This window comes from Jaculus jaculus, chromosome 1 (genome assembly GCF_020740685.1).
Source record: "Jaculus jaculus isolate mJacJac1 chromosome 1, mJacJac1.mat.Y.cur, whole genome shotgun sequence".
Lineage (NCBI taxonomy): Eukaryota > Metazoa > Chordata > Mammalia > Rodentia > Dipodidae > Jaculus > Jaculus jaculus.
In genome coordinates, this window is record NC_059102.1 from 247,899,036 (window position 1) to 247,922,117 (window position 23,082).

General features: G+C 50.3%; 1 protein-coding gene across 1 annotated transcript; it reads left to right on the forward strand.

Moving 5' to 3' along the window:
- Nucleotides 1–577: 577 nt before the first annotated feature.
- Nucleotides 578–23,018, forward strand: Fhod1 (formin homology 2 domain containing 1). The gene is made up of 22 exons (XM_045156621.1): nucleotides 578–805; nucleotides 13,191–13,297; nucleotides 13,723–13,787; nucleotides 14,098–14,165; nucleotides 14,238–14,343; nucleotides 14,419–14,513; nucleotides 14,776–14,887; nucleotides 14,977–15,071; nucleotides 16,453–16,596; nucleotides 16,687–16,835; nucleotides 16,914–17,072; nucleotides 18,582–18,697; nucleotides 18,778–19,424; nucleotides 19,922–20,077; nucleotides 20,317–20,499; nucleotides 20,585–20,704; nucleotides 20,791–20,952; nucleotides 21,624–21,814; nucleotides 21,906–22,098; nucleotides 22,179–22,341; nucleotides 22,416–22,616; nucleotides 22,693–23,018. Exons 1-22 carry the CDS (start codon nucleotides 605–607, stop codon nucleotides 22,773–22,775), a joined length of 3,516 nt encoding a protein of 1,171 aa, XP_045012556.1. The 5' UTR covers nucleotides 578–604; the 3' UTR covers nucleotides 22,776–23,018.
- The last annotated feature ends 64 nt before the right edge of the window (nucleotides 23,019–23,082 follow it).

Genomic DNA, 23,082 nt, shown 5'->3' on the forward strand with positions numbered 1-23,082 from the left:
GATTAAAGGCGTGCTCCACCACGCCCAGTTTATTTTCACTTCTTGTTCCAAACCGAGAGACCCTTTCTCACTGCTTCCCCCAAATTAAAAGAAATGCTTTCGCTTTTCTCTCAGACTGAGATTTTTGGGTCCATCTCGTCCCCAAAATTAAGGGTGATTTAGCTCAGGGAGATTATTTTAGGAGACTTCCGCCCACCCTTATCAACCCTCCCTCCACCCCCACTTCAAAGAGGCTCAGCCTTTCCTACCCTAAACCTAAAGAAAGACTCCCCGCCCGCCAACCCGCCCTCCGCGCTCTCCTAGGCGGAGCTCACGCTCTACTTTTCCCGCCCTCCTAAGCCAGGGAACTAACGGGATCGCCTCCTCGGCGGCGAGTGGCCGACTCAAGCCCCACCCCCGACAGCAGCCCACCCCCACCCCGCGCGCGCTGCGGGCCTGGCCTTGGCTCCACCCCCTTCCTCGGCCCCGCCCCCGCCTGGCTCCACCCCTCCAGCCGCGTCCGGTCCGGCCCGGCCCGGCCCAAACCTCGGAGTTAGTCTTAAATTGGAGCTGCGGCGGGACGGGGACCCGAAGGCGCGCCGGGTGCTAGCCGGTGGCCGGAGACATGGCGGGCGGGGAAGAGCGCGGGGACGGGGAGCCGGTATCCGTGGTGACCGTGAGGGTGCAGTACCTGGAAGACACCGACCCCTTCGCCTGTGCCAACTTCCCGGAGCCGCGCCGGGCCCCCACCTGCAGCCTGGACGGGGCGCTGCCCCTGAGTGCGCAGATACCTGCGCTGCACCGACTGCTGGGGGCGCCTCTGAAGGTGAGCGGCGTGCGGGCGGAGGTTGAGGTGGTGCGCTTGGGAAAGCCGGTGGGAGGGGATGCCTCTTCGCGAGAGGCTGGACGGGGTGCTTCCCTCGGGGAGCAGTCTCCCGCCGGGGTCTCCCCGGATTTTACGCTGCTCCGCCTAGCGGGGAAGAGGCTCTCGAATCGAGGGGACTCGATGGAAGGGAAATGGTAGTTTCTGCACTCTTCGTGGGGAATGAGGCCAGAATGAGGAGGTGCTCGGGGGTCCACTCGCTGCCTTCTGCGAGTGCTGCTGCCGCCCCCCCCCCCCCGGGGTAGTCTGACAGCGGCTGTAGCGGACCTGGAAGGCGGTGCTTGTGGAAGCAGCTTTCACCTGCTTTCAGGTAAGGGTGTGGGCGGGGCCGCAAGGAGGAGCAGTCTTGGAATGGGTCCCAGGACTTGGAGTGGATCCTGGAGGATGGGTTGGGCCCTGTGGGATAGGCTCGCCGCTGGTGGAGAGGGCTCCGTCCGAGAGTGCTGGCTGGGAAGAGATTCATCAGGTTGAGGGGAGTCCCCGACGAGGGCTGCGTGGCTGCCCCGAGGGGGAAAAGCCCTTTGAGTCACCGCCGGTGGCCCAGGCTTGGTAGGGAAGGGGGCGGGCACGGCTACTTTTAAAACCTGGGGCCTGCCCTAATTTGCCATTGCTTCTAGGCCAACTTTCTATAGTATTAAAGAGGCCTTATTCCAGATGGTCAGCTGGACCTCTCCTGCACTCGGTCTTGCCTCCTGCAGCCCCAGTATGCAGCCCTTTCCGGCAGGCTCTTTCCGGGCCCCGGACTCCTAGGCGCACTACCACCCTCTCGGGTTCCCTGGCAGCTCCTAGAAGTGAGGAAGAGGGAGGGAGTCGGTGGGGGTGCCTCAGCTGGACGCTGAGTTGCGCAAATATGCCCCCTGGGCCCAGGGTCTCCCTTGGAATGTGCCCCCGGGCTCCGGGGGCCCCCAGCCTGCATTCCTGGCGCTGGGGCCAGCTCCGCCTCTGAACGCGGGCGGGAGGGGTCGAGAAACTATTGGCCTGGGGAGTGGCAGATGTCCAGGCAGAGCCCCAGCTTGAAGACCACGGCTGGAAGGATGCAGCATGCCTGTCCACCTCCAGAGTTTTCAGACCCCTCTTGTCCTGTTCTGTGCAAAAGGGAGTTGGAAGTAGCACGTCCAGCCTGAGGTCACTTAGTCTGAGGACTAGAGAGCAAGGGGTGCTGAGCTGAAACCATTTAGCCTCTAAACTCCTGGAAGTCCTTGTCCAGAAATAATAAGGCTAGAGCGCTGGAGGGAAGGTAGCAGTCCATTCTTCCACTCTAGGTTATCCCTCTTCACCACTGGGAGCTCATAACCTTTTCCTCCTCGTTTAGAAAACCCTTTTCCTGCACGTCTTTAGCATGCACAAACTGGGCCCTGAGTTCATTCCCCTGCAGAGAGAGGAAAGGGGGTGGGGTGGGATTGTAAGTGCCTACCCACCAGATGCTGTATGGTGTTATCCCTGCCCAGCTGAGGACGCTCCTGAAGAATGAAGAATGTGTTAACTTTCCCCCACCCCAACTCAGTACTTCCTGGTATGGCCAGGTTCAGAATTTCCCACCCGGAGCACCTGAGAATTGACCCCCCCCACACACACACACACACATAGAGGCTTTGGGAAAGGCACAAAGTTACCACACTGCCTGGAGCCAAGACTCCCGGGAATTGACAGCTGTGCCAGGAATGGTCAGATGCACTATGATGTACTTGTCCCAAATATAAACTGTGACCACAGACCCAGAATAGAAGGCAAAAGGAAGAGGGACTGAGAATGGGGCAGGGACATCAGAGGGCTGGGGGCAGGGGCATAGGGCTTCTTGCAGGAAATGTCAACAACTGGTTCCTCCCCAAGTTCTATAAGTGTGTGCCCCACAGGCACAGACATGACTCAGGTCTGCCTTACTAGCATTCTAGCAGGGAGAGATGCCCGGGAAACCTGGCATCAGTGTTGCAGGCTACCCAACAGAAATAAGAGGGAAGGTTTCTCTACTGGCTGCTTCATTTGTGTATAATTATCCAGCAGATGATAGGTCACAATCAAGTAATCTCTGCTTTCCCACTCTGAGCAGTGGCCTCCAACATCTCTACCCTACATCCTTCCTGGGTGTGTATAGAGGCGGGCCCACTCTGCCTGGGGCTCCATCACTTGGGCCTAGGGTTTCCCAGTGGGACTCTCTTTTTAAACCATTCAGAGCTAGTGGGTCTGAGATAGCTTTGCTCATTTCCTCCAAGTCTAGGAGGAAGCTCCTGGCCACAGCCTCTGACTCATCTCCTGGCCTGGTTGGTTGGTGGGGGGAGCCTGTCAGTGCCCTGTGCCAGGCCTAGTGTCCCCAGAAGAACTCAGCAGTGTCTTTCTCCCATCTGTGCCAGACAGAGCCTCTGAAAAGGTTTCTGAGACCCAAAGGTCCTACCATGTCTAGTGAGTGTACCACTGACATCTCCCTGGGTTTGGGACAAAGGGACCTGGAATGCTTCTTGACCTTGCTGTAGAGGCTAGAATCCTCTCTTCCTGGCAGCAAAGATAGCCCTTAAATATCTTGTCATTATCATCAGCTTTGTGTCTGTAGCCAGCAGTGAGTGAAGATCTGAGTAGGATAAGAGTACCAGACTATGTCCTGACTCCACTCCAGCCTCTGCTTACTCTTCAGACCTTGTGGCAGGAGGGCTCAAGTTTGGACCTAATTTGTGTGTGTGTGTGTATAAAAATATATATATTTCTTTTTCTTTTTTTGCACAGTACTGGGAATCAAACTCAGGATTTCATGCAGGCTAGGCTACCACTAAGCTAGACTCTAACCACTCTGTTCTCCCCTAGGACTATTCTCTTTTGACAGGATAGTTTTACAGGCTCTCAACTCTTCTGCCTCAGCCTCTTGAATGCTTTTAGTTTAGGCCTATACCACTGCACCCATCCCCCTGATGATTAAGGGTTCTGTGAGGTACTCTGATGATAAACTGAACATTTTAGCCCCTGCTATGGAAGTCTGGAAGACTATAGAAGATTGAAGTGGAAACACAAGTTGTAACTTCTCAGTCTTCCCTACAGTCTGAATATTTCATCTGCTGGTCATCTGGGCTAGAGAAGCTAGGCTGCAGCCTGATGAGAGACCCTAGGACCTAGGTCCTGGTGTGTGCCCATTCATTTGTGTTCCCAGTTTGGGGTATTTACAAAGTACAGGAGCTGAGGAGTGATCTCTAGCCCTTGGCAATATTGTATATAGACCCTAGCCCTGAGTTTACTTCTTCAATGTTTCTGGAACATTGCCAAGGCCCACCCATCAAGATCCTGGTCATTTAGCCCTGGTTCCATTCAAGGCTGTGCTTTACTGGGGCAGCTAATTGATTTTTTGTTTTTGTTTTTGTTTTTCAAGGTAGGGTCTCACTCAAGCCCAGGCTGACCTGGAATTCACTGTGTAGTCTCAGGCTGGCTTTGAACTCATGGTGATCTTCCTAATTCTGCTTCCCAGGTGCTTGGGCTAAAGTAAAGGAGTGTGCCACTACACCCAGCTGCTGCTGCTTTTTTTTTTTTTTTTTTGAGACAGGGTCTGTAGCCTGGCTGGCCTAGACCTCCATGTTATAGACCAGCCTGACCTTAAATTTGTGACACCTTCCTCTGTCTATTGGAAGTTGGGATTATAGAAGTTCATCATCACCACACCCAGCTAATTTCCTGAATATTTTTTAGCTTTTTAAAATTTTTTTTACTTCTTTACAAGTAGAGAGAAGACAGAGACAGACAGAAAGAATGTGTGCATCAAGGCCTCCAGCTGCTACAAATGAACTCCAGATATATGCACCAATTTTTCCATCTGGCTTTATGTGGGTACTAGGGAATGTATGCACCACGTTTTCCATCTGCCTTTATGTGGGTACTAGGCAATTGAATCGAGGTGGTTAGGCTTTGCAGGCAAGCCCCTTAACTGCTGAGCCATCTCTCCAGCCCAAATTTCATGAATTTTTGAGACTTGATTTTCTTAACTATTAAAAAAAAATCAAATGAAATAAGTAGGATGGTGGCTCATTCCTGTATTCCAAGCATTCAGAAGGCTGAGGCAGAAAGACTGCCATGAGTTTGAGGCCAGCCTGTACTAAAGTATGAAATTCTGCTAAGAAGAAAAGAGGACTGAGGATGTGGCTCAGTGGGTAGATTGTCTACTTAGCAAGCATGAAGACCTGAGTTTGATCTCAAGCAAAACCCCAGCTTGGTGGAACATACCTGTGATTCCAGCAGGAGGATCAGAAATTCAGTCATCCTTATCTGCATAGTGAGTTTGGGGCCAGCTTGAGCTACATGAAACCTTGTCTCAAAACAAAACAAACAGAAAAAGAAAAGAAGCATCCTGAGCCAGGCAGGCATGGTGTCACAATTCTATAAATACACCAGCACGACAGGTGGAGGAAGAAAGGTCATAAGTCATCCTCCCCTACATGGCAAGTTTGAGGCTAGTGTAGACTACATGAGACCCTATCTCAAAAGGAGAAGAAGAAAGAAAAGAGGAAAAAGAAGAAAGGAAAGGAAAAGGAAAGGAGGAGAGGTGACTCAGCAGTTAAGGCACTTACTTGCCTGCAAAACCAAAGGACTCAGGTTCAATTCCCCAGTACCCACATAAAGCCAGATGCACAAGGTAGCACATGTGTCTGCTGTTTGTTTGCAGTGGGTTAGAGGCCCTGGTTTGCCCATTCTCTCTGTCTTTCTCTTTGTCAAATAAATAAATAAAATAAATTTTTTTTTAAAAAGCTGGGCATTGTGGAACATGCCTCTAGTCCCAGCATTCTGGAGGCAGAAGTAGGAGGATCACTGTGAGTTCAAAGTCACCCTGAGACTACATAGTGAATTCCATGTCAGCCTGGGCTAGACTAAGACCCTACCTCAGAAAACCAAAAAATAGGGGCTGGAGAGATGACTTATTGGTTAAGGCACTTGCCAGCAAAGCCAAAGGACCCAGGTTTGATTCCCCAGTACCCACATAAAGCCAGATGCACACAGGGGCACATGCATCTGGAGTTCATTTGCAGTGGTTAGAGGCCCTGGTGCACCCATTCTCTATGTCTCTCTATATGCCTCTCTCTAATTTAAAAAAAAAAAAAAAAAAAAAAAGGCCAACCTGAGACTACATAATGAATTCCATGTTTGCCTAGGCTAGAATGAGGCCCTACCTAAAAAAAGAAAAACGATAATAATAATAAGCTGGAGAGATGGTTTAGTGGCTGAGATGTTTGCCTGCAAAGCTAAAGGACCCAGGTTTGATTCCCCACTACTCATGTAAAACCAGATGCACAAGGTGGCACATGTGTCTAGAGTTCATTTGCAGTGGCTGGAAGCTCTGGTATGCCCATTCTCTCTCTCTTTGCTTCACTCTCTCTAATAAAATTAAAAAAAGAAGCAAGCTGGGCATGTTGGTACATGCCTTTTAATCCCAGCACTTGGGAGGCAGAGGTGAGAGGATCACTGTGAGCTTGAGGCCAGCCTGAGACTACATAGTAAATTCCAGGTCATCCTGGGCTAGAGTAAGAACCTACCTCAAAGAAACAAAAAACAATAACAACAAATGTAGGTGGGGGCCGAGGGGAAGAGGCAGTGTGTTATCTGGCACTGAGGAGGCATAACAAGGCATAATTCCCTCACAAAAAGCCATCTTTGTCATCTCATCCAGGAAGTCAGTGTAGCTGGACACACATGATAAGAGGAAAGGAGGATATTCAGAGCACAGGGCCCTGCATTTATAGGAAACAGAAAAAAGTGCTTTGGCATTTAAAATTCTACCCTTTCCATCTTCTTTTTATTTTATTTATTTATTTATTTATTTATTTATTTAAGACAGAGAGAGGGAGAGTGAGAATGGGCACACCAGGGCCTCTAGCCACTGCAAATGAACTCCAGATGCATGTGCCACCATTGTGCATCTGGCTTACATGGGACCTGGAGAACCAAACCTGAGTCCTTAGGCTTCATAGGCATGCGCCTTAACCACTAAGCCATCTCTCCAGGCATATCTCCATCTTCTTTATATCTGCCCTGGATATTCATTCTCACCTAATGTATATATTAGGGAGTAGACACCTTGGTCCTACATATGAAACCGTATGCATGTCTAGCATGGTGGTCCTTGCCACTAATCCTAGCTGAGCCAGGACAATCAGAAGTTAGATAGTGAGTTATATATATCAGCTATATAGTGAGTTTGAGGCTATCTTGGGCTATATGAGATCCTGTATTTAAAAAAAAAGGGGGGGCTGGAGAGATGGCTTAGTGGTTAAGGTGCTTGCCTGCAAAGCCAAAGGACCTAGGTTCAGTTCCCCAAGATCCACCTAAACCAGATGCACAAGGTGGCACATGTGTCTGGAATTTATTTACAGTGGCTGGAGGCCCTGCATGCCCATTCTCTCTCCCTCCCTCCCTCCCTCCCTCTCCCTCCCTCTCTCTCTCTTTGTCAAGTAAATAAAAATAATAATAAAAATTAATAATAAGGCCAGGCATGGTGGCACATGCCTTTAATTCCAGCACTTGGGAGGCAGAAGTAGGAGGACTGCCATGAGTTCAAGGCCACCCTGAGACTACATAGTGAATTACAGGACAGCCTGGGCTAGAGTGAGACCCTGCCTCGAAAAAAAACAACAAAAAATAAATAATAAATGAAGCCATACTTTAGGAGGCTAGGATGTAACTCAGTGGTAAAGTGCTGGTACAAAAAAAAAAAAAAAAAAAAAGCTCTGGGTTTGATTTCTAGTATGATTAAAAGAAGGGGGTCCTGGAGAGATGGCTTAGCCATTAAGTGCTTGCCTGTGAAGCCTAAGGACCCCGGTTTGAGCCTCAATTCCCCAGGACCCACGTTAGCCAGATGCACAGGGGGCGCACGCATCTAGAATTCGTTTGCAGTGGTTGGAGGCCCTGGCACGCCCATTTTCTCTCCCTCTCTGCCACTTTGTCTCTCTCTGTCTGTTGCTCTCAAATAAATATATAAATAAATAGGGCTGAGACACATAAGGTGATGCAAGCACAAGGTCATGCATGCACACGCGTGCGCGCGCGCACACACACACACACACACACACACATATACACACATGTTTGGAGTTTGACTGTAGTAGCCAGGGACCCTAGTGCACCAATTCTCTCTCTCTCTCTCTCTCTCTCTTTCTCTCTCCCTCTCTCTCTCTCTCTCATTAAAAAAAAAGTGAAAAATATTGGGCTGAAGAGGTGGCTTAGTGGTTAAGGCACATGTCTGTGAAGCCTAAGGACACAGGTTCAATTCTCCAGGTCCCATGTAAGCCAGATGCACATGGTGGTGCATGCAATCTGGAGTTCATTTGCAGAAAGAATTGGTATACCCAACTCTTTCTCTCTCTAATAAATAAAAATAAATCTTAAAAGCCGGGCGTGGTGGCGCACACCTTTAATCCCAGCACTCGGGAGGCAGAGGTAGGAGGATCGCCATGAGTTCAAGGCCACCCTGAGACTACAGAGTTAATTCCAGGTCAGCCTGGACCAGAGTGAGACCCTACCTCGAAAAACAAAAAAAAAAAAAAAAAAAAAAATCTTAAAAATAAATATTTTTTAAAAAGTAAAAAAAAATAAAAGTAATAGGGCTGGAAAGATGTCTCATTGGTTAAGGCACTTGCCTGCAAAGCCTAAGGACCCAGGTTTGATTCCCCAATACCCATGTAAAGCTAGATGCACAGGTGGCACATGTATCTGGAGTTTGTAGTGACTAGAGGCTCTGAGTGTGCCCATTCTCTCTCTCCCTCTCTCTTTGCAAATAAATAAATAAACAAAATATTTAAATAAAAATAATAAGAGAGCTGGGTGTAGTGGCGCACGCCTTTAATCCCGGCACTTGGGAGGCAGAGGTAGGAGGATCCTGTGAATTCGAGGCCACCTTGAGACTACATAGTGCATTCCAGGACAGCCTGGACTAGAGTGAAACCCTACCTCAAAAAAACAAAACAAAATAATCATAATCCCTCCTAAACCCACACTTATGTTAACAATTCTAAGTAGCCTCACTGAAGCACAACAAAAGACAAAAGTAGAAGAGAGGCTAGTTGGGAAGAGGAAAGGGCTCAATAGGAGTAGGAGGGGGATAAGAGAGGCATTGGTGGTTGAATATGATACATTATGGACATGTATTAAATTGTCAAAACTAAAATAATAGCAAACATATGTAACCAGTGAATTTGGGCTGCCTGAAAAGCCTGAGCCTGGAGAGTAGAGAAACATGGGCAAGAGGCCAAAGTGAGCAGAGCTTGGGAAGAATGGGGGAGGGACTACCCCAAGACCTATGCCACAGATGTGAGGAAGACAAGAGCCAGGATGGAGAATGTGGCCCTATACTGTGCTGACCCTAAGGGTTTGGGTTTGCTTAAGCTTGGCTCAGCCCCAGGGTGTTAGAAACAAGGCCCAGAGGTTTGGCTTTCAGAATGAGCCCAGGAAGGGACCAGGAGTGTGAGGGATAAGTACCATCCTGCTGGCAGGAAGTCTTAGCCTTTTGTTGTTGTTGCTGCTGTTTTTTTTTTTGTTGTTGTTGTTGTTTTTTCCGAGGTAGGGTCTCACTCAAGCCCAGGCTGACCTGGAATTCACTATGTAGTCTCAGGCTGTCCTCAAACTCATAGTGTCCTCCTACCTCTGCCTCCTGAGTGCTAGGATTAAAGGCATATGCCACCATGCCCCACAATCAATTTACCCTTTTTTGCTGTTGTCCCAACTGTAGCTTTCCACTTCCCACCTTACCCAGGACAGGCAGCTGGGACACAGAGGAAAGTTGACATGGAGGTTCTAAATGTTAGCCCTGGTCCTCCTCCCCAGAATGGAGCCCTAGTTAGACTGGGCAAGTGAAGTAGCTGTGGAGACCACTTCTACACCCATGGAGAAAAGCTAAACCTGCTCAGCTGAGGAGGTTGGGGTGGTGGGCTTTTAGCCTTCTAGATTGCTCTGTGCCCTAACCCTCACCTGCAGGGAAAGGGTAATTCTCTGCTCACTTGGGATAGATCAAGGGTGCATGCAGGAAGGGAAGACTGCATGGTAGGCCTAATCTCTGGATGTGCCACATTTGCCTTTTGTGCAGATACCTGGGTATGTGACTGGTGACTGGGTGTTTACAGTATTTACAGCAGTGTTCTCTTCCCTTTTCTTAGAACTCATGGAAATTGTGAATCCCACATATGTAAATGTTTTTTCTGAGTTAAATCTGAATGTCTCCCCTATTGGTGTCGTAAGTTAGGAAGAAACAGTATCTGAGTCGGGCTGTCTTCTGAATATAAAACCAGCCTAGTTTGTGAATGTTTGAATGAATGAGCTGTTCTGTCTATATGTAATTTAAGGAGAATCTAGGCAGGGGGGTGCCTCTGGGGAAGGTATGTATAGGATCCCCAAATCTTCTGCAAAATGTAGTACCTTGAAGGTGGGGACAGTAGGCTCCTGAATCATGGGAAGAGGAATCAGGAGGCATGTGAAGCTGTCCTTAGCCATGCTGGCCCTAGCAAGGTACGCCAGCCCTGGGATCTTGCAGCCTCTCTCAGATCTTTTTCTCAAGTAAGCCTTGGAGAAAATGACGGCTTCCTGGGAGGAGAGAGAAGCCAGACTCGCCCAAGGCGCCCAAAGAAGGGCAGTCAGCCAGGCAGGAAGTGGGACAGAGAACAGGCTGGAGTGTTTGTCCTGTGTCCCATGTCTCATGTCCCAGGCTAGGGGGAGGTCACCCGAGAGCCCCATAGGCTAACTACCAGGAAGGAGCCAGGTTGGGTTGTGAGGCAGGAGCAAGGGTGCTAAACAGAAACAGAAGGGCAGGGCTGATCAAACAACAGGACAAATGTTGGAGTGACTTGCCCAGTGACATAGAAACCAGGAGACCCTCTGTGTCCCCAGAGGTGTCCTCATTGTGGACCATAGCATCTGAAGAGCAACCACTCAATAGAGGGGACTTTGATTAGCCATGCATATCAGTACTGTGCTATGGGGGAAATATCTAGGAGGGAAAGACACAGTTACCCTCAGATTGTTGGGCGTCACCTCATTCAGGCCTTTCTGTAAGTACTCATCAAGGGGCCAAGTAGTATGGAAAAGGAGCCAGGCTTGGAGGAGGGAAATAGTGGGAAAGGCACGGTGGAGGGTCTGATTGGATCTGGGGACTATTGTATCTGTAGCCCCATGGGGGGGGGGGGGGACAAAGCCCCTGAGGCCTGGAGGGTCTGGGGAATGCTGGCAAACTACAGTATACACACACACACCTTCAGACTCTCCCAGTTGGGTTTGCACTACCTTAAGTAGTTCACACTCTGGGCTTTAATGCTTTGTGGCTGCAGCTTATCACCCACAAGTCTGTGAACTTCCTTGAAGGCAGCAGCTTCCGGCCATCTTCTCCCCTGGGCCTTCCTCATTTATGTTTATTAACTCAGCAGGTTTTTTCATAAGCATGTGCTGTGTGCAGAGGGCTATGCTAGGCTGTACAGATATAGTAGGGAACAAGACAGGAAGGGTGTCTGAATCCTGGGGACACAATTAATGAAGGAGCAGAGTGTCAGGGAATTGTAATGCTGTGAGGAAGGCCACAGGAAAAAACAAACATGGAGCAGAGCAGGTAGTGTGGCATTGGCTAGGCAATTCAGGAAAGCTTTGCAAAAGGGAGTTTGGCCAGGTGTGGTGGTGCACGCCTTTATTCTCAACATTTGGGAGGCAGAGGTAGGAGGATCACTGTGAGTTTGAGGCCACCCTGAGACCACATAGTGAATTCCAGGTCAGCCTGGGCTAGAGCAAGACACTACCAGGAGAAACCAAAATAAATAAATAAATAGTTTATTTTAGCTCACGGTCTGGAAGTCTGAGTCCAAAATCAGGTGGCCTTACCTCTTTGGGCCACTGGTGGGAGCAGCACATCATGGCAGCCGAGCATGGCAGTGCAAACCACTACTTGTTCCTCAAGAGCCAGGAAACAGAGAAAAACACACCGGTGCCTGGGGAGATTGCTCAGTGGTTAAAGGCACTTGCTTGCAAAGCCTGCTAGCCCGGAATTCAATTCCCCAATACCCACAAAAAGCCAGATGCACATATGTCTAGAGTTCCTTTGCAGCAACAAGAGGCTCTGGTTTGCCCATACAGCTCACGCTGTCTCTCTCTCTCTCTCTCTCTCTCTCTTGTTTTTGTCTTTCTAGGTAAGGTTTCACTCTAGCCCAGGCTGACCTGGAACTCACTAAGTAGTTTCAGGGTGGCCTCGAACTCACAGCAATCCTCCTACCACTGCCTCCTGAGTGCTGGGATTAAAGGCGTGCGCCACCACACTTGGCTTTTCTCTCTTTATTATTTATGCTCACATAAATAAATAAATAAAATATTTTAAAATAGGGCCAGGCATAGTGGTGCACGCCTTTAATCCCAGCAATTAGGAGGCGGAGCTGGGAGAATCACTGTGAGTTCAAGGCCAACCTGAGATTACATAGTGAATTCCAGGTCAACCTGAGCTAGAGTAAGAACCCACCTCCAAAAATGAAACAAAAAAAGTATTTAAAACTTTAAAAAAAGAAAGAAGCAGTACACTGGCTGGAGCTCCTAAATCCTCTCAAGGTCTCAAAAGGGCCTCCCCTAAGGTTCCACCTCCTCCCACTAGTGCCGCCTTAGAGACAAACTTTTACCTTTAATTTTTATTTATTTATTCATTCATTCATGTATTTGCAAGGTAAGAAAGAATGACTATTTGTGCAAGGACCTCTTGCTGATGCAAAGGAACTCCAGATGCATGCACCACTTTGTGCATCTGGTGTAGGTAGGTACTGGGGAATCAAACATAGACCAACAGGCTTTGCAAGGAGCTCCTTTAACTGCTGAGCCATTTTCCCAGCCTATTTTTGTTTTTGAAAGAGTCTCACCAGGCTGTATTGAATTCACTCTATAGTCAAGCAAGCCTTGACTTTGCAATCCTCCTGCCTCATTATCCAGAGTGCTTAGATTACAGGCATGCACCATCACACATGCCTCAGGACCAAGTCTTTAACACATGAACCTTGAGGAGACATTCAATATCCAAATTGTGCCAGGCTTAGTAGTGCAAACCTGTAATCCCAGGTATTCAGGAGGTTGAAACAAGGAAGGTTGCAAGTTCAAGGCCTGCCTGAGTTACCCAGTGAGTTCAAGGTCAGCTTTGGCAATTTAGTGAGACTTTCTCAGAAAAAAAAAGTTTTAAAAAAGGAAGAAAGATAGAGGGCTGGGGCTGCAGCTTAGTGGTAGAACACTTGGTTAGCATGAATGAGGCCCTAGATTTGTTCCCTAATACCACAGAAACAAACCAAAACAAACAAACAAACAAAACCCGAAAAATCCAAACTGTAGCTTCAGTGTCAATAGCTAACTGTTTCTTTGTCCCTAGCTTGAGGACTGTGCCCTGCAGGTGTCTCCCTCTGGATACTACCTGGACCCTGAGCTGTCCCTGGAAGAGCAACGGGAGATGCTGGAGAGCTTCTATGAGGAGATCAGGTCAGAGCACACAGGATGTGAGGGAGGCAAAGGAGCCCTTCCTTATTTCCTTCAGGGACCAGCATGGGTCTGGTCCTTGCCCCCATCAGAGATCAACTCAGATATCAGCAGCTGAAATACATAATCTAAACCTTGGGCTGTAGATTGCCTCCTGCTGCCCCAGGAAACTATGCCAGGGGAATCCCCAAAGTCTGGCCAGCATTACCTGCTTCCCAGGATAGAAGTATGGGGGCTTTCTCACATACCTGAGATACCAGTGTTTACACAATCTCCTATCTGGCAATCCTTGGGCCCTTGGAGTAGTAGCTCTTGGGAAGGAATGGGTGGGCCAGGGTTAGCATGTGGAGGTCCTTGGCTGTCTTTGTTGTGGGGGTGAGGCCCTAAGGAATCAGCTGGGAGCTGCTAACCGGGCTGTTTGATTCCAGCAAAGGACGGAAGCCCACACTGATCCTGAGGACACAGCTCTCTGTGAGAGTCAATGCCATCTTGGGTGAGTGTGAGGGCTTCAGTGTCCAGCAGCCCCCCTTTATCCCCACCAATAGCCTAGTTGGCCTAGTTTCAGGCCTGTACTGGACTATGGGTAGAATTGATTAGAGATTGGATGTACTCTTTCTTTGTTTCCTCTGACTTCTCCTTCCAGGAGAGGATGGATGCCACAACTTGACTTCAGTTGTGGTAGTGGGAGTTACCCAGAGTCAGGGAATGGAGAAGAAAGTTTCAGAATACTAGCATCTTCTTTGGTAGGAGGTATGATTATGTGGTATCGCCTAGCAAGTTTCACACCTACTCACCCCTTGCAGAAAAGTTGTATGGCTCCAGTGGTCCTGAGCTCCGACGCTCCCTGTTCTCACTGAAGCAGATCTTCCAGGTGAGACCCAAAGGTGGGCTGAGGGTAGGTATTTAGCCGAAGCCTCCCTAAACTCCCCTATGGTGCCTCCAGGAAGACAAGGACCTGGTGCCTGAATTTGTGCACTCAGAGGGGCTGAGTTGCCTGATCCGTGTGGGTGCTGCTGCTGATCACAACTACCAGAGCTACATCCTTCGAGGTCAGCCCCATCCCTCCCCTATGACCTCTGTCCCCATGGCCCCCCACTGACCTCTTTCCGTTCCTATGTCTCCAGCATTAGGCCAGCTGATGCTCTTTGTGGACGGGATGCTGGGGGTGGTAGCCCACAGTGAGACAGTGCAGTGGTTGTATACACTGTGTGCCAGCCTGGTAAGTGGCCTTTACCCAACCATTACCCTTTTCCCACTACTTTCTTCTGGGCCTCAGTTTCTTCTATAAAAGTGACTAAATTAGAATAAGTTGGAGGCCATTGTATAAAACCAGATGGTACTTCTAGGTCTTGGCCTGCAACTAGGATCTTTACCATGGTACTGCCTCTCTTGGTCCAGCCCCAGGAGCCCTTCCCCCTCTCTACAGAAGCAGGCTCAAGTCCTGCTCACATGTAATGACCCCCCCCCCCAACTCCCCACAGTCCCGTCTGGTTGTGAAGACAGCCCTCAAGCTGCTTTTGGTGTTTGTGGAATATTCTGAGAACAACGCACCGCTGTTCATCCGGGCAGTCAACTCTGTGGCCAGTACCACCGGTCAGAGCCCGTCTGTATCCCTCTGTTCTCTACCACTCAGAGCCCTGTCTCCTACCTGCCCCATGACTGCTCCCCTTTCTGTATGGCAGGCACTCTTCCCTGGGCCAATCTGGTGTCCATCCTGGAAGAGAAGAATGGAGCTGACCCAGAGCTGTTGGTGTACGCTGTCACCCTCATCAACAAGGTATGGACTTAAAAACAATTTTAAACAGGCTGGAGTGATGGCTTAGTAGTTAATGCCTTTGCCTACAAAGACTAAGGATCCAGGTTTGATTCCTGATTCCCCAGTACACACGTGAGCCATATGTATGAGGTGGCACATGCACCTGGAGTTCATTTGCAATGACTGGAAGCCCTGGAGTGCTCATTCTTCCTGTCTCTCTCTCTTTTCTCTTCTTCTCTCTTTCTCTCCCTCTCTGTCTCCTTGCAAATAAATAAATAAAATATTAAAAATCAAAAAAGCCAGGCGTGGTGGTACATGCCTTTAATCCCAGCACTCGGGAGGCAGAGGTAGGAGGATCGCTGTGAGTTCGAGGCCACCCTGAGACTACATAGTGAATTCCAGGTCAGCCTGAGCTAGAGTGAGACCCTACCTTGAAAAACAAAAACAAAAAAAATCCAAAAAAAAACCCCAACATTTCCTTCCCCAAAAAATAACTGACCGCTGCTCCCACAAAGCATAAGCCACAACCCTATAGGGAATACCTGCAACCCTACCAAGGAACGTCCCTAATGGAATGGGGGCAGAGGCTAGAAAAAAGGGTACCAACTCATGATGTATGTGTATGAAATATGTTGTTAATAATAATAAATATTAAAATACAGGCTGGGCGTGGTGGCGCATGCCTTTAATCCCAGCATTGCTTGGGAGGCAGAGGTAGGAGGATCGCTGTGAGTTTGAGGCCACCCTGAGACTACATAGTGAATTCCAGGTCAGCCTGAGCAAGAGTGAAACCCTACCTTGAAAAATAAAAAATAAAACAAAACAAAACAAAAAGCCAGGCATGGTGGAACATGCAGGAGGATCGCCATGAGTTCGAGGCCACCCTGAGACTATATAGTGAATTCCAGGTCAGCCTCGGCTGGAGTGGGACACCACTACCTCAAAAAATCAAACAAGTAGGGCTCGTGGGCTAGAGAGGTGACTTAACAGTTAAGGAGCTGGCCTACAAAGCCTAAGGACCCAGGTTGGATTCTCCAGTACCCATGTAAAGCCATATGCACAATGTGGTGCATGCATCTGGAGTTTATTTATCTAGAAGCCCTGGCATACCCATTCTCTCCCTCCTGCCCCTTCCATGCAAATTAATATACAAAATATTAAGAAGAATGTTTTAAAAATAAAAAAGCGGGGCAGAGGTAGGACGATCCCCATGAGTTCAAGACCACCCTGAGACTACATAGTGAATTCCAGGTCAGCCTGGGCTAGAGGGAGACCCTACCTCAAAAAAACAACTATTAAAACAAAAAAAGGTATGGATTGAGACCAGGTGTCAGTGTCGGGCCCCTGACCTGTTGTCCCCAACAGTCATCCTCAGCCTTGGCTTCCTATCCCCACCCTCCAGACTCTGGCAGCACTCCCAGACCAGGACTCCTTCTATGACGTGACAGATGCCCTGGAGCAGCAGGGCATGGAGGCACTGGTCCAGCGCCACCTGGGTACTGCTGGCACTGATGTGGACCTGCGAACCCAGCTTATGCTCTATGAGGTGGGCTGGGAGGGAGAAGCGCAGTTCCCCAGCACCCATCCTACTCACTGGGCTTCAGTTGCCCACTGAGAGCCTGGCCACCTCCTCTAGAGTGCCCTGCGGTTGGAGGATGGAGACACGGAAGAAGCTACAGCCGCAGGTGGCCGACGGGAGCGGAGGAAGCCATCCTCAGAGGAAGGAAAGAGGAGCCGCAGGTCATTGGAAGGTGGGGGCTGTCCTGTGCGTGCCCCAGAACCTGGGTAAGTACATACCTAGACAGATGTGGAGGACTGAATCTGCCAGCATGACCCCGTCAGCTCACAGGCCCACTTCTCCAGCCCTACAGGCCCCGCCTCCCTCACCAGCCCCACCTTGCTGACAAGTCCTGCCTCCAGCCACTCTGGCCTGGCCTCTGGAACCCGTACCTCAGTGAGCCTCTTTCCTGTCATCTCTGTGGCACCCTCAGCTGACAGCTCCTGTGAGAGAAGCATCTACAAGTAAGTACGGAGACAGAGACAGGAATCACTCCCCGTCCTGTCTCCAACTGTCCCTTCACTTCATGCCCCTTCATGGGCTCTCCGCCTCCTCTGCCCAAACGCGTGCTTTCTCTCTCTTTCTTTTCAGACTGCACCAAACTGCTCCTGTTTGGTAAGTGACTGCTGGAGGGTAAGGTTTGGCTCTGTCTAGACCTCCCTCTCCTCCTCTTATGGCTTCTCTTTATCTCCTTTCGGTGTTCCAGCTGCCTTTGCCTCTTGTCATCTGTCTCCCTCTTTTCTTTCTGTTTCTCTCTTTCTTCTCTGCTCTGTCTTTGTCACTGCTTCACTGTTTTCGGCTTCATGTTAGTCTTTTCCATTTCCAATTTCCCCATGTTCCGCCATTCCCACCCCTCCTTCCTGGTGTGGACAGAAAGGAACCCTGACATTGCTGCCTTACTCTGTATGGGTGCAACAAGTGGGCCTTGGGATAAAGCTGGCACCACAGTTACCATGTCTTACTCTTATTCCCCCTACCCAGCGCCCATGAGAGCCCACCTGTCCCCCAGTCCCCTACTGGGCAGGCCAGGCTGGAGTAAGTACAGAGGCCAGTCTGCCAGGCCTGCCATGTGCTCAGGCTTCAGCATTGCTTCCCCATGCAGCCCTAAGTGGAGGACTCTCAGGAACCTGTTCTTCCAGAATTTGCTTAGTAACCCAAAGACTGAGCATGGGAAAGCAGCTCATTGGGCTCATAGTGATCTCTCTGCTTCAGCAACTTATACCCGAGATGGGGATGTGCAGCATGGTGTTTAGGGTGCTGTGTGAGGTTGTGGATGGTGGAACTACTTAAGGGTGAAGAAAGGGCAGAGGCTGAGAGCCAACAAATGCTGGAAGGGCCAGAAAAGAGACACTACAGGTGATCATAGTGGTGTCAACTTATAATGCCAGCACTTGTGAAGTGGAGGCACAAGAGTCAGGAGCTCAGGATTATCCTTAGCCATATAGCAAGTTGGAAACCATCCTGGGCTACATGAGATCCTGTCAGAAGGGAGAGAGGGAAAGACAGAGAAAGAGAATTGCATTCACTTTTTCAACATAAACCAAGTGGACACAATTTGCCAGGTCCTTTTCTGGATATTGGCCATAATTCTCAGAAACTTTCAGACGTGCTAAGGAAAGGAAAGCCTGTTGTATCTGCTGGGACAGGCACACCCTTCCCCTGCTCTAAGGGCCTTGTCTAAGATCAAGAAAGTGAATATGAATAGCAGCAAGATTGCAAGTTAGATGTTTAGTAGAACTTTCCCCTGTGTTTTGACCTGAGAATGTTGGAGTGGTAGCAACTCCTCCCAGATACGGATTGAACAGGGGCTGGCCTTGTGGGGTGGGGAAAGGGATCTGCTCCGTGCATGGACTGTTCCCTGTGCCTGTGTGTGCCTGTACCTGGGGGCAGTGCCTAAAAGCTCAGCAAGGCATGTATACCACCCTGGGTTGGACGTGTATCAGACACTACCACTGACAAGTACCTCCCCTCAGAGCCCGGTTCCTGGAGAATGTGGTGGCAGCAGAAACAGAGAAGCAGGCGGCATTGGCCCAGGGCCGGGCAGAGGCACTGGCCGGGGCCACAATGGATGATACTGATGGGTTGGCAGGTGAGTAGACAGGCAGAATCCAGCCGTACTCTCTTGCCCCACAGAGGGAATGAGGCTGACAGCTGTTTTTGTTTTGCTAGGCACCAGGGAGCTCTGGGACTCCCCTGAGCCAACCTCTGCACCCAGAACACCCCAGAGCCCTGTCTCCCGAATCCTGCTACGGACTCAACGGAGCCTTGAGCCAGAGCCAAAGGAGCCACTGGCACCACCAAGTCCCAAGGCTGAGCCTACCCTGGATCTCCCTCCCCGTGTACCCAAGCTCTGTATTGGAGACCTGGACTTTTCAGATCTGGGAGAGGATGAAGACCAAGACATCCTAAGTGTGGAGTCCATGGAATCTGGAAAAGGAATTTCACTTTCACTGCTTCCACCACCTCTGCCCTCTGGAGGCCCTCCACCTCCACCCCCACCTCCTCCACTCGTTTTAGGTTCTTGTCCACCACCTCCACCCCCACCACCCCCACCTATCTTAGGCTCCTGCCCACCACCTCCACCCCTGGCTGCCCCTCTCCCCCCCACAGCACTTGATGGCCCAGCCCTCCCTGCCAAGAGGAAAACAGTAAAACTCTTCTGGCGCGAGCTAAAGCTGGCCGGGGGCCCTAGGCGCTCTGGAAAGCACTTTGGGCCTAGCCCCACCTTATGGGCCTCCCTGGAGCCTGTCTCAGTGGACACAGCCCGGCTGGAACATTTGTTTGAGTCTCGGGCCAAGGATGTGCTGCCCTCCAAGGTAAACCCACCTAAAGTGCAAGACTCAGGGTTCAGGGGCTGAGTCAGTGGAACTAATTCATCATCTTCCACATGGAGAAAATAGCTCGTCTGAAGTTCTCAAAAAGGAATGAGCAGAGGCCTCACAAATCTCAGCTCATCTCGATGCCTGACATATCCCACGCCTTCAGTTATGGGATCACTCAGTCATGAGGAAAACCTTGGGAGTGTCCTTAGATTGTTGCCCCAGTTAGTCCCTTCCCCAATTAAAAAACAAAAACAAAAACAAAAAAAACACTTTATTTATTTGCAGACAGACAGGTGAGAGATAGGTGCACCAGGGCCTCTAGCAAATGAACTCCAGGTGCATGTGCCACTTTTGGAGCTGGCTTTACATAGGTACTGGGGAATAGAACTTGGATCCTAAGTTAGGCTTTGCAGGCAATCGCCTTACATACTTGAACCATTTTTACAGCCCCTCTTCCCCAATCTTATACTGCCTTTCCCCTAACCTTGCAGAAAGCTGGCGAGGGCCGCCGGACAATGACCATGGTGTTGGACCCTAAGCGCAGCAATGCCATCAACATTGGCCTAACCACCTTGCCACCTGTACATGTTATTAAGTCTGCCCTGCTCAACTTTGATGAGTTTGCTGTCAGCAAGGATGGTATTGAGGTAGGAATACTCTGCAGGGTGTGGGAGGGTATTGATGGCATAGGGAACAGTCCATGCCCTCTCATTGGGTCAGTAGATTTTTCTAGTTCCTCTGTTGATGAGCATGAACTTGGCACATCTGCAGGGGATTTCCCAGACCTTGGGCCTCCCCAAGATAATCAAGGGATGGGTTAAGAGTCTGTCTGAGGTCTTAGGCCCAGTACTAAGTGGTCTAGGTGGGGTGATGGCTACATCTACAGAAGTTGCTGACCATGATGCCCACGGATGAGGAGCGGCAGAAGATTGAGGAAGCCCAGCTGGCCAATCCTGATATTCCCTTGGGCCCAGCTGAGAATTTTCTGATGACTCTTGCTTCCATTGGGGGCCTAGCTGCACGCCTCCAACTCTGGGCCTTCAAGCTGGACTATGACAGCATGGAGCGGGTATCTGGGTCATGGAGTGGGACAGGTGGTAGGGGAAGGTGAGGGATGATCATCTCGTCTGAGAGCCCCTGGTTCCCTACACTAGGAAATTGCAGAGCCATTGTTTGACCTGAAAGTGGGCATGGAACAGCTGGTGCACAATGCCACCTTCCGCTGCATCCTGGCTACCCTGTTGGCTGTGGGCAACTTCCTCAATGGCTCCCAGGTGAGCACATAGGAACTGTGTGGGAGTGAGGGGTTGTCAGAGCTCTGGAACCAAGCAGGACCAGACTCAAGACAGATTCCTTTCAGAGCAGTGGCTTTGAGCTGAGCTACCTGGAGAAGGTGTCAGAGGTGAAGGATACCGTGCGCCGGCAGTCACTGCTGTACCATCTCTGCTCCTTGGTGCTCCAGACCCGGCCTGATTCCTCCGACCTGTACTCAGAAATCCCTGCTCTGACTCGCTGTGCCAAGGTTAGCACCAGGCAGAGATTGCATGTAAGACTGGCAAGGCACAAGTAAGCTGTTTCTGAGGGCTGGCTTTTCCTCCTCTTCCCCTATTGGACTGCTTTGCCAGGGGCTCCAGGTGTGTGAACTGTGTCCTCTATCAGAACCAGTTTCCTCTCTTGGTCTGGCCACGCCCACTTATTCTTTGTTGTCTCTTTAACTGCCACTTCCTCCCAGAAACTGTCTCACTTCCCTTCTGGGTCATCAGATAGACGGGTCTGTCTTTTGCATTAGACTCTATGTTCTGGGTTGTTTTGTTTATAGTACAGGAGGAGAATGAACCCAGGATCTTAGGTATTCTAGGCATGTGCTCTACCACTTAGCTACACCCCAGCCCTCTTTACTTTGACAGAGTTTCACCAAGTAGCACAGACTGGCCATAAACTTGCAGTCCTCCTGCCTGGGTCTCCTGAGTTGCTGGAATTATAGGTATGAGCCACCATACCTAGCTTGGGAAGGAACTTGTAGATAAAAGGCAAATTCTCATCTGTGTCCCCAGGGTCTAGCCTGGCCAGCTTGACACAGACACAGCCTAAAACAGTGACTTCTCTTAATCATAGTATCGCCCCTTTCAGGTAAGCAAGTAGAGACAGTGACTTTTCTGTGGGACAGCATGTGTAAACTTCTTGGTATTTCAGGTGGACTTCGAGCAGTTGACTGAGAACTTGGGGCAGCTGGAGTGCCGGAGCCGGGCAGCTGAAGACAGTCTATGGAGCTTGGCCAAGCATGAGCTGCCACCAGCTCTACGTGCCCGCCTTACTCATTTCCTGGCCCAGTGTACTCGCCGTGTTGCCATGCTGAGGGTAGTGCACCGTCGGGTCTGCAACAGGTAGGGCCATGGGCCAGGGGGAGGCAGGAATGCCACCAAACACTCCTTAAGTACCAGAGACTCATCGTCCCTCCCATGCCCATATACCTAGGTTTCATGCCTTCCTGCTCTACCTGGGTTACACTGCCCAAGCAGCCCAGGAAGTGCGCATTATGCAGTTCTGCCACACACTGCGAGAGTTTGCACTCGAGTACCGGACCTGCCGGGAACGGGTACTACAGCAGCAGCAGAAGCGGGCTACGTACCGCGAGCGCAACAAGACCCGGGGCCGCCTGATCACTGAGGTGGATGCCCTTCCAAGTCTCTACCCCCACCCCCATGGTCCTCTTCCCCTGCACCTTGCTCACTCTTCTTCCCTCTCCAGACGGAGAAGTTCTCAGGTGTGGCTGGGGAAGCCCCCAGTAATCTTTCCATCCCAATGGCTGTGGGCAGTGGCCCAGGCCGGGGTGACGCCGACAGTCACGCTAGTATGAAGAGCCTGCTTAACAGCAGGACTGAGGACATGACACATGGCCGCCGTAGCAGAGGTAGGACTTGTAGTTGCTGGGAGAATGGGTTCTAGGGCAACCTTGGCGTGACTTCCCTATCTGGTCTCCTATAGGCATGGTTCAGAGCAGTTCCCCAGTTTCACACACAGCAGTGGAGCCCTCCACTGCACCTCCTGAGGAAACCCCAGGCTCCAACGTACCCAGTGACACCTCTGATGAGATCATGGATCTGTTGGTACAGTCGGTGACCAAGAGCAGTCCTCGAGCCTTAGCTGCTCGGGAAAGGAAGCGGTCCCGTGGCAACCGCAAGTCTTGTAAGTATCCCCCAATAAGCCTGGTGCCTGCACCTTAACCCCATGGATCTCCTCCAACTCTACTCTGTCCCTGCAGTGAGACGGACATTGAAGAGTGGACTTGGAGATGACCTAGTGCAGGCACTGGGATTGAGTAAAGCTCCTGGCCTAGAGGTGTGAAGGTGCTGCCGCCAAGAAAACTGTCTGGATCGCAGCATGTAATGCAAGAGACTACAGCAAAGAGGGCATAGAGTAGAAGTCTGGTCCCAGAAGCCTATGCCCAGGAACCAGTACCTTGAGCAGTATTAGGGTGTGTGGGTGTGTGTGTGTGCGTGTGCGTGTGTGTGGGTGTGTGTGTGTGCACGTGTGCGTGCACGCGCACTCCCTAGTCAGGGAGCAAAATAAACTTTCTTAGATAATCCAGAAGTCTTTTTCCTGTTTCACAGGACTAGCTCTTTGTTATTCATTACCACATATAGCCATTAAC

Bases quoted from the DNA above. Each gene is read 5' to 3' on its own strand.
- Fhod1 (XM_045156621.1), top strand. From the start codon at position 605: ATGGCGGGCGGGGAAGAGCGCGGGGACGGGGAGCCGGTATCCGTGGTG. The intron at 13,298-13,722 runs GTCAGAGCACAC...GTTTGATTCCAG, and splicing joins AGCTTCTATGAGGAGATCAG to CAAAGGACGGAAGCCCACAC. The intron at 20,500-20,584 runs GTATCTGGGTCA...TCCCTACACTAG, and splicing joins ACTATGACAGCATGGAGCGG to GAAATTGCAGAGCCATTGTT.